Here is a 17,428-nt window from a genome sequence, read left to right as displayed (position 1 = left end):
AGCAACCTCCCGAACCGAACCCGGGGTTCAGAAAAATTTTGCCTGTTCTTACGAACTTTTTTTGAGTTACGAACCGGCGTTCGGGAGGCTGCTGGGAAGCCCCGCCGCCCGGCTGTCACCTTTTAAAACAGCCGGGGGGCTTCCCAGCAGCCTCCCGAACGCCGGTTCGTAACTCAAAAAAAGTTCGTAAGAAGAGGCAAAATTTTTCTGAACCCCGGGTTCGTATCACGAGTTGTTCGTAAGACAAGGGGTTCGTATCTTGAGGTACCACTGTATCTTTCTTCCTCTGTTTCCCTTCAAACACTGCAATCTGTGACTATGTGATGAAAAGGGTTCATGCTATACAAAAGCAATGTGAATGGTTAGAACCTTCCCAATTTCATATTCCACTCCTTTTCCTTATTATCAATGGCATCAAAAATATTAGATTCTGCTAGCTCTTACCCACTGTTTCGGTTCATATCCAGACTAAGCATGGTTGCTTCATTTTATGCACAAACCACATGAAACCAGTTCTACTAATGAAAGTGTTTATGTACAAACTGCTTTGAATCTAATTAGCTGAAAGTTAAGCAAAGCTGAAAGGAGCAGAGGATTTAGACTGAGTCAAAAGTGAGTGGTAAACCGTTCTCTCTCAACCATTCTGTCCTTTTTTTCCAAAAGACTTATTGCAAAAAAAATATGAATTTCCTTTTTTTCTTCTTCAGATCTTAATACGTTTCTCTCAAATGGCATTCCATGATCACAGTCAGCATCCTACTCTGGCTCAAATTACCTTCATATCCTGTTTTCTCAATTGTTTGTTCTTTTTAATAATATATTTTAAAAATCCACACATTTCCAAAGGTCTGATCTGTTTGTATGTTTCAATTCCAATTTGTTCAAAAGCATTTTCATCAAAAAGTAACCTTTTTTATAATAATAAAAATCAGTAACTTTTTCCATTTTAAACTTTTTTTACATCCAATCCTTGTTAAGCTTTTTGCCAAAATTTTTAAATCTTTGAAACCAATTTTTCCTTTCCAGAAAAAATATTGACTCAACAAGTAAATTTCCCTTGCCATACAAATTTTGTTGTCATTTTATTTAACTCATTAAAAAAGTCTTTTCAAGTTTAATTGGAATAGTGGAAAATAGGAACAATAATCTTGGTAAAATATTCATCTTAATTAGAGCAATTCTGCCCCATAATGATATCTGAAAAGAAAGAGGATTGGGAGCTCTATTACCAAGCTGCGGCAATGACATGCGTAAAGGACTGGATTTTACTTAGTAACAAAAGACTATTGGTGTTAGAAGGACATGATTTGCAAATAGGTTGGCACGCATTTATTTGGTATGAGAAGAAGAACATACATAGTTACTTTCAGATACATATTATAAGGACTTTGTTGATGGCAGTTTGGGAAAAATAAAAGTGAAACACTACTCAAAAGTACCATTTTGGATATCAATAATAGAAGTATTTATGCACCCCAATAGATTAAACTGGACTAATATTTTAAGATACAAGGATATAATGACACAGTCATTTAAGTTAAAACCACTTCAAGAATTAGAAAAACAAGGCATAAAATTGGATTGGTTTACAGTTTACAGTTTACAGTTACAATCAAGATTGGAGAAAGACGTTAAAACAGAAGGTATTAACTTACAAAAAACAGAATTAGATCAAATATTATTGGGTCAGGATGTTAATTTGATCAAAAAAATTTACAAATACTTCTTATCGATTGAATTAGAATTTGAGCATGTTAAGGATACAATAATAAAATGGATGAGAAATATAGGCTATACAATAGATATAGATTGTTGGCAGCAATTATGGGAGATAAATTATAAAATGACAATGTCAACTGCGTTTAAGGAAAATATGAATAAGATGTTTGATAGATGGCATATATCACCACAAAAGCTAGCTAAAATATTTCCGAATTTGTCAATGAACTGTTGGAAAAGCAGCGAGTTACCTGGCTCATTCTATCACATGTGGTGGACTTGTCCAGAAGCACATAAATTTTGGATGTGAATTCAACATTGGATTCAGAAGATTTTAAGAAAGTCTATTGATCTTAGACCCGAGATATACCTTCCGGGTATTTTAACAGATAATTTTGATAAAGAAGAGACATATTTAATTATACATATAATTACAGCAGCTAGGATTGTATATGCACAATGTTGGAAATTGAATAGGATACCAACAGAAAGGGAAGTTTTGAGGAAAATTATGGATTGTGAAGAGATGAATAGATTGACTTTGAAACTTAAAGATAAACAAGACTCGGATTATTATAAAATTTGGGGAAGTTTTATGATTGGATAGAAAACTAAGAGATATGTATGTACAGTGATACCTCATCTTACGAACACCTCTTCATATGAACTTTTCGAGATACAAACCCAGTGTTTAAGATTTGTTTGCCTCTTCTTAAGAACCATTTTCACCTTACGAAACTGAGCACGGGTGTGTGGGCTCTCTTACTGCGTGTGCGCTCTCTTACTGCCGCAGGGATTCTCCTGCCTTGTGACTGCCACCGCCGGGATTTCCCATTTGCTTGCTGCCCCCGCTGGGATTTCCTGCCTCCTTTTGCTTGCATCTGCAGTCCTGAGGCAGGGAATGCTGGAGCTGCCCCATTTCCCTGCCACTTTCCCCTCTAGCCCTTGGCTTCCTCTGCTCCCCATAGCCACCCCATCCCACTGCCAAAATCCCCCCTAGCCTACCGCTTCCTTTGCCCCAAATCGCTCCCAAAATCACCTCTCCAAAAGCTTCCTATGCTGCCCCAAATCACTCCCCAAATCACCTCTCCGAAAGCTTCCTATGCCACCCCAAATCTCCCAAAATCACCTCTCCACAAGCTTCCTACGCCGCCCCAAATCGCTCCCAAAATCACCCCTCCAAAAGCTTCCTATGCCACCCCAAATTGCTCCCAAAATCACCTCTCCAAAAGCTTCCTATGCTGCCCCAAATCACTCCCAAAATCACCCCTCCAAAAGCTTCCTATGCCACCCCAAATCGCTCCCAAAATCACCTCTCCAAAAGCTTCCTATGCTGCCCCAAATCACTCCCAAAATCACCCCTCCAAAAGCTTCCTACACCAGCCCAAATCAATCCCAAAATCACCCCTCCAAAAGCTTCCTATGCCACCCCAAATCGCTCCCCAAATCACCCCTCCAAAAGCTTCCTATGCCACACCAAATCGCTTCCAAAGTCTTCTTCACCTCTCCTTTCAAAATGCCTCGTTTCTCTTTGCTGCCTTTCTTCACTCCATTTGCCTTCGTTAGGACCTCGATTTGGGTGGCATAGTAAGTGTTTGCCTCATTTCTCCCTGCTGCCTTTCTTCACTTCATTTGCCTTCGTTAGGACCTCGATTTGCGTGGCATAATAAGTGTTTGCCTCATTTCTCTTTCCTGCCTTTCTTCAATCCATTTGCCTTCGTTAGGACCTCGATTTGAGGTGGCATCGGAAGCAGCTGGTGGGGTGATTTTAGGAGCCATTTTTTTGGCAACGTAGGAAGCTTCTGGAGGGGTAATTTTTGGAGTGATTTGGGGTGGCATAGGAAGCATTTGAAGGGGTATTTTTGGAACAATTTGGGGCAATGTAGGAAGCTTTTGGAGGGGTGATTTGGGGAGTGATTTGGGGTGGCATAGGAAGCCTGGCGGGGTAATTTTGGCAGCAATTTGGGGTGGCATAAGAAGCTTTTGGAGGGGTGATTTTGGGAGAGATTTGGGGTGGCGTAGGAAGCGTCTGGAGGGATGATTTTGGGAGCAATTTGGGGTGGTGTTAGCCTTCGTTAGGAACTCCATTCCTCACTTCTCCTTGCTGTCTGTCTCCACTCCGTTAGCCTTTACTTTGTCCGCCCGATGCTTTTTTTAAGCTTTAAAGTTTGGATTTTCCTAATGGGTTTGCACGCATTATTTGCTTTTACATTGATTCCTATGGGAAACATTGTTTCATCTTACAAACTTTTCTACTTACGAACCTCATCACGAAATGAATTAAGTTCGTAAGACGAGGTATCACTGTATTAGTAATTGGTTAATTTTGGAAAAATTGAAACATGAGAATTTGATTTAAACTTTGCAAGCCATATGGCAAAGATGAGAAATGGTTGTAGCACTATATAATGATATAACACAAAATTTACTTATTGTTTAGATTTTAAACATATAGAACTTTGTTTTACGACATAGGTGATATATTATGAATAGTTTTTTTTATTAAAGATATATATATAGAGAGATATTTTTAATTAGCTATATGATACAATATTAAAATTTACATAAAAGAGATTTTATTATTCTTTGCATTGATGTAATGTAACCTTTTGTAGTAAGATGGTGAGGGAGAATTTTTATTTTAGATTTTTAAGAATTGATAATGTTGTATAAAATTAATAGAACATTTTAGATGAGGAGAGATAAGAACATCCATTGAGGGAGTAATAAGAAAAGAAAAGTTTATATATGATTGATTTTAAGCATTGTTGTTATGCATATAACTATATATTGTTTTACTTTATGGTGGAGAAAAAAAAAATCTTATACCGCAAAAAACAAGTAAATTTCTCTTAGCCTACTGCTTAGAAAATCTGATTAGCTGTAAATTGCTTACAGCTGAAACTGTTTAATAAAGTGAGGATTCTGCTAACCTTGTGCCCATAAAAATGTATTAGAGAAGGGGCATGGCCAATGTCACAGTATAGGGTGTCCCCTGTACATTGCGGGCAACCCCAAATCCCAGCTGTTCAGAGACCTGAAATCGATTGGAACAAGGTCAGATACACCCTGAATTGGTGGTGGAGAAGAGAGGGACCAGTTGGTGGTCTGAGAGGGCTTGCAACCCCCCCACCAGGAGCCAGCACCACCCTCTCGGCCAGCAGCTGAGGAAAACGACACCATTAGCTGGAATGGCCATGATCAGACTGATTGAAAGGAAAGATTATAGATTACCTGGGTGACAAGATCTAAGCATTTATACTGGAGAGAAGTGCTGAAACTGTTGAGTGTTTGGCCTATTTAATGATTAAAAGAAGAAATTTAAAACTTAAAAGGAAACAAAAGTGAGTGGCTATCTAGTAATTAGAAATACCATAGAGAGAGTTAAAGGAGCAGGACTAAAAGCCCAAATTTGAGGATGTTTTTATAACTGACTTGGTGAAAGTTAAAGTGACTGAAAAAACAAAGAATCTGAAGAAAATATTTTATAAGTGCTAAATGGATTTAAAATACGGACTTTTTTTTTAAAAAAAGAGTTGTTTTGTTATATTGGGAACTGACAACACCATCTGCTAGTTAAAAGAAAATACTGCAACAGATTGTAGAAACATGAATTTGCTGACAGCTGGAGACTGATCTTGACTAGAAGAAGATATCTAGGACTTTGAAAGAACTGAAAACCAGAGTGTATTCTGCTATTGTGTTTGATGGCACAATGTTTTGGTGATAGAAGATAAGAGGATTTTGACTTGAATTGGACTGAAACACAAAGAGACTATATGAACTTGAGCTTCAAATAAAAAATGTGTAAACTTTGTGAATTGTGAACTTGACAATATGGAAGCGTGCATTTATCAAGAATTGACTGGGATGTTAAAATAAATTTATGAAGACATAAAAAAATATATTTTGGAAATAAGAGGTGGGAAGAAAACAGAAATGAAGGTGGATTATAAAGAACATTAGAATTAACAATGGTAGGAAATGAAAATGAAGAACAAGAAGACTACAAAGATGAAAATGGAATTGAAAATTTAAAAAAATTGATGATTACACTGGGATTTACAATTATAAGAAAAAAGCAAGAGGGGAGCATTGGTATCAGAGGAAGCAATTTAAAGATGATAGGGAGAAGACATGAAGAGAAATTGAGAATAGACTTACACAAATAATATATTCAAAAAAAAGAAAAGGAATTTGGAAAAAAAGAAATTATTGGTACAAAAATAAAAAAGACAAAGAAAAAAATTAAGAGGAGTTGGAAGAGAAATTTTATAAGAAATTGAATTTTTGAGAGATTAGAAGAAAATGGATGATTGACAGTAAAATGTCATAATTGTTTTTAGAAATTATTGTTTTATATTTAATTATGTTAACAATATTAGTTGCGTATAAGTTTGTATAATTGATCAGCATAATTATTTAGTTTTAAAAAAAATTATAGGTCAATAATTAGATTGGTACATGATGTATTGAATTAAATTAAAATTTGAATTAATTGAATTAAATTTTGATGTTGAAAGGGAAAAAAGAATAAAGAAAAGAAGGAAAATAAATTAGACTACAGTAGCTCAATTTCTGGAAAGATATATACTTTTAATAATCACTGAATAAAAATATAAATTGAGGAACGGGAGGAATATGGCCTAAAATTAAGATGTATAAGAGATAATGAATATGTTTGGAAGATAAGCCATAGCGATTAATTTGGAAGAAAGTTGAAAAGTAAAGGTGATAGACCCAGGTTACAAAAATAGGAGGAAGGCAGCATTAGAATAATAGTAGATATAACTAGAAGATTATACTGTATATAAAACTATTGATAAATGGAAATATCTAAGTTTAAGAATAACTCCAATGCTGGAATGAAGTCAGGTTTTCTGAATTGCTTGTCTGCTAATCATAAAATGGATTATGATTAGATGTACTCAGGGAAGGATAAGAGGGAGGAAAAGGAAGTAGAAAGGAAGGGGAGAGAGAGGAGAGAGAAGTAGAAAAGAGGGAGAGAGGGAGAAAGAAGGTAGAGGGAAAAGAGGAGATAGAGGGACAGGAGTAGTATGAAATATAGAAAGAAAGCAGATGGGAGATAAAAGTATAAAAGGAGCAAATTACGAATATATGTTTATGGCATTTTGGCCATAAATGTATAATTATGTTTATGGCATTTTGGCCATATATGTATAATTATGGATGTTTTGATATTATGGTATATGTATGAATGCTTATGTAAGTTTGGTGGAAAAAAAAAATAAGGAATCAGATAAGATATTATTATTAAATCTCTGAATGATTGATGAATTGTTCCCCAATCCAAATGGTAGTACCATACATTTAATTAAAATAAATAAAAATAATTAAAATAAAAAGATGCATTAAAGCTGTGATCTGTTCAATTTATGAGTTCACCACAAAACCCCAATACAGAGTGCAAGTGGAAGATCTCACTTTCTTTCCTTATATGGTAAAAGAAATTCACTGCTTGGTCACTGTTATCCACCACAACGCTATTCACACTCTTTCAGGAATGTCTAGTCTGCCATACATCTTCAATCAGAAGCAGAATTACCTGTTTTGCTTGCAGACCACCTTGCCTCTGAAGATCCCAGTCACAGTTGCTAGTGACATGTCAGTAAGGTCAATACTACCATGTTTCCCCAAAAATAAGTGCTATCACAAAAATAAGCCCATGCCTTGTTTTTAAGCATGCACCTAATATAAGCCCTACCCCCAAAATAAACCCTAATGAAGATCATCATCAGCCTGGGGGATGCGAAAGATTATGGTGTCTGGCGGCAGCATCAGCAGCCTGTGCAGCGCAGGTGAGTTGATTACCTGTCCAAGAAGCAGGCAGAGACAGAGGCGGAGGGGAAGGCAGACAACCCGGCCGTGCCACAGGAAAGCCAAGGGCAAGAGCAGGCGGCCGGCTGTGGAAGGCTCGCCTACACATAATGGCACCGGCAACAGATAGAGGCAGAGGCACAGTAGGGGGAAGATAGGTGAGACCGACACTCGATGGCAGCCATGGGCAAGCCAAGAGATATGAAAGATAAGGCTCCCATGGCCAGCCGGCCACTCCATTCCTCTATCTCTCAGCTTGTCTGCAGCCCATCCAGATTGCATGCCTCCCTCCTGTGCCTCTTACTCCATCTGCTGCCGGCGCTGCCAAGTGATGATGAGCCTCCCATGGCCACCTGTCCATTCTGCCCTACCATCTCTCAGGTTGCCTGCTCCATTGCAGCTATGAGCAATCAGAAGAAGTGGACCTTCCGTACATGGATAAAATAATAAGACATGCCCCCCCCCCCAAAAAAAAATATAAAACCGGGCCTTATTTTCAGGGGAAACACAGGGTAACAGATACCAATCATGGAAGCCTACACCAGTATATTTCACCACAGATTTTAAAATTTCATGACGATTTTAAATTATAATTATTTACTTTAATTATAATTACCATGGTAAGCTTTAACTCATGATAATACAGTAAGCCAAGGATAATGTAACATACCAACAACTCAAAGAAATCAAATTGCACGCTGCTTCTCTTTACAAACAAACCAGACAGCTTGATATAATATCTAAGTCCAGGATTATTGTGTCCAAACAAGCAAAAAATGTGTTTAAATCAAGGTTTAAAATATCTATCTTATTTGTGCCCAGCAACTTTACAAAAATCACACTAACCTCTCCTTGTCTTTTCTTCACTAACAGAATAAAAGGAAATAGGCTGCATTTACAAACAGAATGCAAAAACTCATTCTGTATCCTGTAAGAGCATGATCAGTGTGCACTCTTCCTTTATCAAAAGTTAAACATTATTATTATTATTATTATTATTATTATTATTATTATTATTATTATTATTTCTATGTAATACTTAAGGTTTTATTAACATGTTCTTAATTAATAAAAACCTAATCTGCAATTCTTAACATTCTATGGTTTGCCAATCCATTTTATTTTTTAAAAAATATACTGAATCCAAAAGGCTAAATCATCTTGGTATAAATGAATAGAGTCCAGCTGCCACAGTATACACCTTCCAAATTTAGTTAACTCCTCTGCACGTGTGTGGAAAAAACATCTCTATCAACTATAAGTGGCTCCAGTGCAGAAGCAATGAGAATAATATTTGCAGTAAGAAGTTCATAAGGTCTCAGCTATTATCCCAAAACTTGCCAATGATATATTGCACTCTGCTGACTTCCTTCAGCTATTTAACATCAGGACTGGCTATTTTCATGCTGGTCGCAAATGAAGAACAACAGAGAGCTTGAAATAATATGAACTCTGTGAATTCTGTCACAGTGTGAAGGTCTTTCAGTATAACTGCCCACTAGACTAATTTTAAATTTAATTAAAATGTACGTAGAACAGCTACTGAAAGAAAATGGCCCATCAGGGCACAACTCAGGCTCGCCAGTAAGTATAAAGGTTAAGATGAAGAAATAAATAAATGATAGAGGGAAAGGATTTTTTCTATACCTCTCTGTAAGTTCATCACTAGGTGTGCTTTTCATAGATAGTTCCTCTTCCAGTCTCTTCCTTTCTGCTTCTAAATGCTTCAATTCATCTTGTGTGCGTTTACATGAGGTGACAAATTGAAGTTCTTTCAGAAGCTCTTCCTTTTCATTTATCAGCATCAACTTTTCTTTCTCAATTTCCAGCGCCCCAGGCCAAGCTTCACTTTTTAACTTAGAAAGTTCTATTTTTAAATTTGCCATTCTAAAAGAGACAGACAGACACAAAGAACAAATGAACAAAGACTTCAATAGAAAAAAACAAAACAAAGGAAAAGCCAGAAGGTCTCTTATCTCCTTGCCTCCTCCGTTTTCAGGAGCTATATAGTAGGACCTATATTATATGAAGCCTAACAAATGCAGGGCATTTTTAATTATTTTTCTGGTTACTGTATTTTTCGAAGTATAAGACACACCGGAGTATAAGATGCACCTTAGTTTTGGGGAAGTAAACAAGGAAAAAAGGCCTCTGTCTCTCGGCAATTTGCCAAACAGCAAACAGCACAGAAGATACACACTGTTTGCTGTGTATTTCTGTGCATGTGTGCCTAAGAAATAGCAAAGATTGGAGAAATGTACATTTTGGCCATATATTAATCCCAGAAAGTTTTCTTAAATGTAATCACACTAACTCCTCCCAATTATTTAAACAGAATTACTCCAAACATGACTGTGAGGGTTTAACTCAGCTCCTTATCTTAATTCTAAAACAAGACACAGTTACATTTCAGATTATACTTTTATAGATGTTTAAAATTGATGTGCCTTTCTTGAAGTATTCTATGCTTTTTAAAAGAAGATACAATAGCACTGGGCCTCTTCAGATCAAGCATTTATTTTAAAAAGTTTCTTTGTTTTGTTAAGTTAATAATAAAACACTTTAAAAATAAGTTTAATTTGAAAATTCTATAGGCATTTATACTTATTGACTTACCTCCTTGCAGCAAAAAATAATCAGTTTCAGCATAGTCTGATCCCTTCAGCAATTTGCCTCTGTGCAGCTTTAGCTTCACTTTCATTTTAACACAGTGGGTTTGCTAGGAACTTCAATCAATCAGCTGAGTGTTGGGAGGCAAATAATCAGTGGCTTGTGCTAAGCAGGCTCTGTCGCTGTTTGCTGTGAAGAGGTAAATTGCTGGCAGGCAGAGACCAACGAGTGGGGGTGGATGGGTGGGGCTACGTTCAGTGTATAAAACACACCCAAGTTTTCATTCTCTTTTGGGGGGTAAAAGGTACATCTTATACTCTGAAAAATATAGTATTTATTTATTTAGCATATGGCATTTTCTGCCAACCTAGCAGTTTGAAAGCATGTAAAAATGCAAGTAGAAAAATGGGGACCACCTTAGGTAACAGTGTTCCATATGCCTTCGGTGTTTAGTCATGCCTACCACATGACCATGGAATCATCATCAGACAGCACTGCCTCTTCAGCTTAGAAACAGAGATGAGCACCATCAACTAGAGTCGAGAATGACTAGCATGTATATGCGAAGGGAACTTTTACCTTTACCTTTTTATTTTTACAATACTGATGCAGAGTAGCAGTTTGGCTGCTTGTTTATCAGCTCTGTTAGGTACACACTTGTGTGCTTCTCAAGGCGCACTACCGGAGAGTGAGCTATCTTTGCACCGGAAAGAAAGACAAGTGGCTTTTCCTGCAGCACCCTCCAAGGTCCCTTCCCTCCACCTCGTGAATGGTTGTCGCAACCTGGAAGATTTGGTGCCAGCAGAATTTTAACTGTTCCATGAAGTGCCAGCTTGTCTCCCCACCGAAATGGTACCTATTTATCTATTTGCATAGAAGATGCTTTTGAACTGCTAGGTGGGCAGAAGCTGAGGTGAGTGATGGGAGCTGACCTCAACATGCATGCTAAGACTTGAACTGCCAGAGCAGAGACCATATCCAGTTTCATTAAGCCACTGAGCCATCGCACCTCATTTTTCTAGCAGGTCAATATATATTAAAATATTTTAAATAAACACATCATGTAGCATCCTCAATTCTGATAAAACCTTTTCATTGTAGTATAGACAATTGGGGGAGTTAAAAGGCCAGAGGATGAGATAGTGTTCAACTCTTTTCACATGAAGTGAATGAATCAAATTCATATCATTTACTATTTATTTGATTGTATATCACATTTATTATTTTTATACATAAAAATGCACAATACAACAATGCTATAAGGTGGGTTGGTTGAGGGAGTGTGTCTGGCTCAAAGTCATCCAATGAGTTTTCATGTCTAAAGTGGGACTAGAACTAGACTGGAACTCCCAGCACCTTAACCTTTACACCAAACTAGATCTACAATCTGATCTGTGCAGGGCTATCTTAGTTAATGATTAAGGACAGGAAAAATAAGAACTCTTCATAAGTTCCTGAGAGTCGAGTGAAGTGCATTATTCACATGATGGTTGGTTTTATTACAAAGTGATTTACCAATTGATAAGGTTTTTAACTGCAAGACAATGAAAACTTTTAATGAACAAAGGATTTCATTTTATAATTACTACTACATGAAAATAGCAGCTGTCAGCCTTCTCTGACATTCATTTTACGGAATGTTCTCCTAAAGAGATAATGTTTCAAATTCTTTCCAGCATAAAAATACAAAATGTGCTGTTGACATAGATCAAACCAAAAATCTGATCCACTATTCAAATTACATAGAGCCCCCATCCGCCACCCCGGTGAAATTTAACAAAAGGTCATGAGTGCACCAATATTCTTACTCATGTATTATGATATTACAGTAAATAGATGGAGTTCTAATGTAACCATTAGAGCATTTATAATCCATTGATTATCCAATCACTTTTAAAGACATTTAAGTTGGTGTCTACTGTGTAGTAGTGACATCTACAGCTTAGCCTTCTTATTTTGATTTGTTAAAGAGCTAAGCAGCAGTTCTAAAAGCTATATACAATTAATATGGAAAGAAATAAAATTGTTCTGACTTACTAAATAATGGCCCATACTGATTTTCATTTTATCAGTGGTACATATTTAGCCAAGCTTGGCTAGAAATAACCCTAATTACTATTCAGTGACATGCAGGGTGGGATGGTATCTCAAAGAGGTTTTTTTCCTTCTTTAAAATGTTACTTAACAATAATTGTTACTGACTGATTATCTCTCCAGCTACCAGAGCATGCTTCTTAGCTTATATTGCATGACTTGACTTTAATATTGTACTTGATTACTGAATTAGGTTTTCAGGTCTTCTTCATTGACACTGCTTGTCAATTCCAAATTTTATTTTAATGGCAGATTTCTATGTATATTTGAACCATTTATATGTTTTGAATAGGATGCTGGAGGCTTCCTGAAGCATTTTAGAAACAATATTCTCAATTTATTAACTGTTGTGGTTAGCTCTGGCCCAGTTCCTGCCCCAAGGAATGTGCAGGTGGATATGGGGGAGACATCCACATGCTGCAGGCCTGTTTTGCTCCCAGTGGAATCTGCCGACGAAGTCTCCTCTGACCAAGGAGGCCTGAGTGACAGGGAGGAGGAGAGTTTGGCAGACAGCCCAGGAGGAGATCAATCATCTGTATCATCTCTGGATTCTGAACAAGAATTAATGACACATCCATGATGCATAGGAAGTAACAACTAAAGGATTATTACAAAAGTAAATGAGGCCACCTGTGGTTGGGTGGGGCTGCTGTAATTAGTGTTGCTGCTATAAATAGCAGCATGTGGGTTTGGCCGTTGTGGAGAATTATCTGATCGTTGTGTTTTCGTGCCTGTCTTGCTGACTTCGACATTTGTGTGTTGATTTTTCCCCACTTTGAAACTAAAGCAGAGCAAAGTGTGTTTCACTTTGTGGAAGAAGAAGGACTGTGAATTGCCTCACAGCTGCAAGCTAAGTATCTAAGAACTGATAAGTGACTTGTACAAATTACCAGGTTGTTTGGAGACGAGTGCTCTTTGCTATACAAAAAGAGTGCTTAGTTTATTTGAATTTCCGTTATAAAGAACATTGTTTTGAATTTTCAAACGTGTGTGTGTCTGAAATTTGTACCTTTGAATTTTTGGGAGGATTCTACCAGAGAGCCCGACAGAACATTAACGAGATGAGAAAAAAGATGAACTGAAAGTATCATTTATGCTGAATCATTTACATTGTTGTAGACATATCGCTTTGTGTAGTGACTGTTCAAAGTTAAGACAGTACTGAAAAAGCAATTTTACAACCAATCTTTGGATTGAAAAGTCGTGTGACACACTTGCTGTCATGATTAATATTCATGATATTTTGCAACTCACAGGCATTTATACATTCACATGATCACATTTACATAATCACAATTTGAGGCTTTGCAATTGGTTTGGGACTCAATAGAATCAATAGAGAAGTTGGCAGTAGACAGTCAATTTGGTATTGTGGTTGAGGTGCTAGCCTAAATCCTAGGAGACTGTAAGATGACTCAGTGACTCTGGGCCGGTCATTTTCTCTCAGTCCAACCCACTTCACAGGATCATTGTGTGTGGGAAATAGAAGGGAAATAATTATGCTTGTTCATCACTTTCAGTTATTTATAAAAGTGAGTGGGGGAGACTGAGCAAGAGTGGACTGGAAAGGCTGTATGAGGAAGCTGTGGGAATTAGGGAGGGCACAGAAGGGTATAGCATGAACACAGAGGTGGCTAGAGCAGAGCAGGGGATATTTATCCTAGTGATTTGCAACCTTCCCTGTCAGCTCCCCAATTAACTTTCTCAGAAGATTGCAAATAGCAATCATGTGTTTATGGAGTGTGTCAATTGGTTATAAGTGTGAACTGGTTGCCAGATGCCCAGATTGTGATCACATAATTGCAGGGGTGCAGGGATGGCCAGAACTCCAAGAGATGTAACCACATTTGTCCAGTGTTATTGCAATTTCAAACAGTCACTGAAAGTATGATTAAAAATCTAGGACTACTTATTCAATTATGAGTTCTAGTAACATTTTTGTTGCTTTTTAACATTTCAAGTAGCAATTTTTTCATCATTTCCAAATCCTTTGAGCTTAAAGGATTCCCATATCATTTGATAAACAATTACAATTCCTTTTTAGGTTGAAAAGCTTACTTTATTCAGATCTGACGTTGCCTTTGAATAAACTGTGGTATGTATAACTGCTCAAAAAAAAATAAAGGGAACACTTAAACAACAGAATATAACTCCAAGTAAATCAAACCTCCGTGAAATCAAACTGTCCACTCAGGAAGCAACACTGATTGACAATCAATTTCATTTTGTTGTCAGCACATCCAACTTTGTCCAGAACAAAGTATTCAATTTCATTCATTCAGATCTAGGATGTGTTATTTGAGTGTTCCCTTTATTTTTTTGAGCAGTGTATTTTGCACCTTTGTTCTAGTACTGAATTTAAGATTGCTGTGTTACATTTTATGTCATTACAATTAAGATTATGTTCTTAAAGCCACTAGTTTATATATTCTAATTTTCTTATTATCACCTAAACATGCAGGCAGTTCTGAAGTGTAAAGTGTTTGTTTTGCAAATAAGGAAACTGCTAGTAATAACCTGTTTCCCTGAATTTGCTGTTTAATTTGGTTCACATTCTTTTGCTTACAATTCTTTTGTTAGTGGAAACAAAATAGCTCCAAGTATTCACTAATAGTCCAATATACAAAAATAAATGATCCAATATACACAAATAAATGATCCTGATAAGAATATTAAACTATGTTTTCAAGAGATGCATCCAGTAGATGTCACTGCAAGCATTATATTGGGTACATGGCTTTATAGACTGAGATACAAAATGTATATTGTAACAAAGAAATAAACTCTTTCTTTACCTTCTTTTAGCTTCTTCATACTGAAGACTCAATCTGACTTTTTCAGCTAAATTGGCCATGTTCTTTACACTGACCTGTTGAAAGAACAACCATCTCACAGCATACATCATTAAAGATACATGAAATAATTATTTAGCTAAATAAGCTAAATAAATAGAAACACATTTCAAAACACTAATTGCTGTTTTGTCAGTTCAATGGCTAATTCAAATGTTTTCTAATAGAATATATGTTTATTATTACTAAATAACCTTAGGATATATTTTGATAGACAGTACAATTCTATTAAGACCAACTTTGAACCTCCATTTAATCCCAAGTTGTTGCTTAACACTTTGAACTCAGAACTTAAGAGATCGATGAAGCTCAAAGGAGGACTTCAATGAGACTGAAATTGTTAAAAACCACATTTAAGTATGGGCTGCTTCTAAGAAAATCCTTGTACAATCATTCACAGAGCCCTTTATGATTCCAACTTAAGAAATAGACCAAAGTTTGGAAAACATTTGTGAATATAAACCTATGGCAATCATTCCATTCACTGAGAAATATTTTAAAGTGACTAAATTGGACTTTTTAAAATTAGACTTGGGGGTTTGATCATTGTTTTTTGGATAAAAAAATAAGGCTCCCTTATATACATATATACATCAATATTCAATGAATGCATGTCATTTTGGATAAGACCTATTTGACATAATGTATTAGATTACTTCAAAATGATATCAGATTAAATTAAAATGGTTTTGGAATGTGATACCAATAAACTCTAACAAAACTTGGAGGGGAGAGGGAGATGTAGTTAGATTGAATCTCACATTGTTAATCTAAATTCAGGATGTCAGGAAGCCAAGAAGGGGATGGGAGGGAAGCCACCCGGAGTCATTTGGAAGTTGGGCAGCATATAAATTTAGGTAGGTAGGTAGGTAGGTAGGTAGGTAGGTAGGTAGATAGATAGATAGATAGATAGATAGATAGATAGATAGATAGATAGATATGTCCAATTAAATTCTTGACTTAAAATAAATAATAGAAGATGATGATGTATTCCAAAGTATAGTAAAGGTTTAGGGTTTTTTGTGAATAAGAAAAAAATACTAGTTTTACAAATGACTATTGTAACTACTTTGCCAAATTAAATCCAACTTGAATTACAATTAATATTCTAGAATAAAATTTATATCTGAGAAAACACAAGGAACAAATTGCAAACCAGAATATTTTATTCCAGTCTGCTTATTAATGATAATGACATAGATACTATTTCTAGATAAACCACATTCCAAATATCCCATGTAGAAAATCTGATAGAAAATCACTATCACTTGGTAGAATTTCTGCAGCACAAAGAAAGGAGTGCCTTTTGAGAGTGAAACATGAGAGGCTTTCTCTAGAATGCTCTTGATATATTGACTAACATTTGACTCAGATCTCTTCAAGAGTGTTCCATAGTTATTTTTTTTATTCCCACCCTTAATTAATAGGAAAAACATACATCACCAGAAATGTCGGTCTGAGATCCTGCATCCAAAGTTTGTTTGGATAGAGACTGTTGGGAATGTGCCAGGTTGAATCTCAAGTCTGATTCTGATTGGGCAATAGTTTGACCAAGAAGGAATCTTTCTCTCAACTCTGCAAGGCTCTGGGAACAGCAACACATCATTGCAGCTTTGTTATTACAAAAAAACAAGAACATTCAGCAAGAAATGCATAGGCAAGAGAGAGAGAGAGAGAATAATTTAGAAAGGAATATCCTATAATAGTTCATCAACATTTACCACATCTATTTTGAAAGACAACTTGGTGCATGCATTCTCTTCTCTGCCCCTCAAACAAGATATTTAAAAAGGCATGGTGAGAAATTTTAGTTATCTGTGTCAATACTATCTTGCAATTATTTCCAAATCCTGGAAATGAAAATGGCAATCAGCAAACATTTTACAAGGCCAAAAGATCTGCTCATAATTCTGTAATAAATAAAGCAATGCAGTCAAAATATCCCTACCCTACCAAGTGTATGAGAGATACTAAAATACATATATCCAGTTTCCAAGATACAATTCTGTAACTTAATCTCTTTTTCCTTTTCTACAAATTTAGTAAGACCTTAGAAATTACCTCTCTTACTTATTGTGATGGCTGTTAGGGCCTAATGTACCCTTATTCCCCAAAGACCACCACTACAAATGCTGAACAAAAATGATATCAAAATACCTTCATTAAATCTTGCTTTTCTTTTTCACCAGAGCTTATAGCTTTTTGGATAGACTTCAATTCATTCATAATAGCTTTGGCTTCACTTAACTCATATCCATTCTGGCCTCCAGACATTTTTTGGTCAATTCTGTAAAACAGTACATTGATAAAAGTTC

The 17,428-nt window shown here is 36.2% G+C and overlaps 1 protein-coding gene across 9 annotated transcripts in view; it reads right to left on the bottom strand.

The window, feature by feature from the left end:
• Nucleotides 1-17,428, bottom strand: part of WWC2 (WW and C2 domain containing 2) — a 203,210-nt gene that overhangs the window by 78,733 nt on the left and 107,049 nt on the right. For all 9 annotated transcript variants that reach the window (XM_070757482.1, XM_070757484.1, XM_070757485.1 and 6 more), the window contains 4 exons: nucleotides 17,271-17,400; nucleotides 16,552-16,698; nucleotides 15,057-15,130; nucleotides 9,205-9,444 (listed from right to left, as the gene is read on the bottom strand). In XM_070757482.1, the coding sequence (XP_070613583.1) occupies nucleotides 9,205-9,444; nucleotides 15,057-15,130; nucleotides 16,552-16,698; nucleotides 17,271-17,400 (591 nt within the window). The remainder of the gene's footprint in view (nucleotides 1-9,204; nucleotides 9,445-15,056; nucleotides 15,131-16,551; nucleotides 16,699-17,270; nucleotides 17,401-17,428) is intronic.

Source organism: Erythrolamprus reginae, chromosome 7 (assembly GCF_031021105.1).
Source record: "Erythrolamprus reginae isolate rEryReg1 chromosome 7, rEryReg1.hap1, whole genome shotgun sequence".
NCBI classification, from domain to species: domain Eukaryota; kingdom Metazoa; phylum Chordata; class Lepidosauria; order Squamata; family Dipsadidae; genus Erythrolamprus; species Erythrolamprus reginae.
The sequence above is the reverse complement of the archived record's forward strand: the minus strand, read 5'-3'. Positions and strand labels throughout refer to the sequence as shown.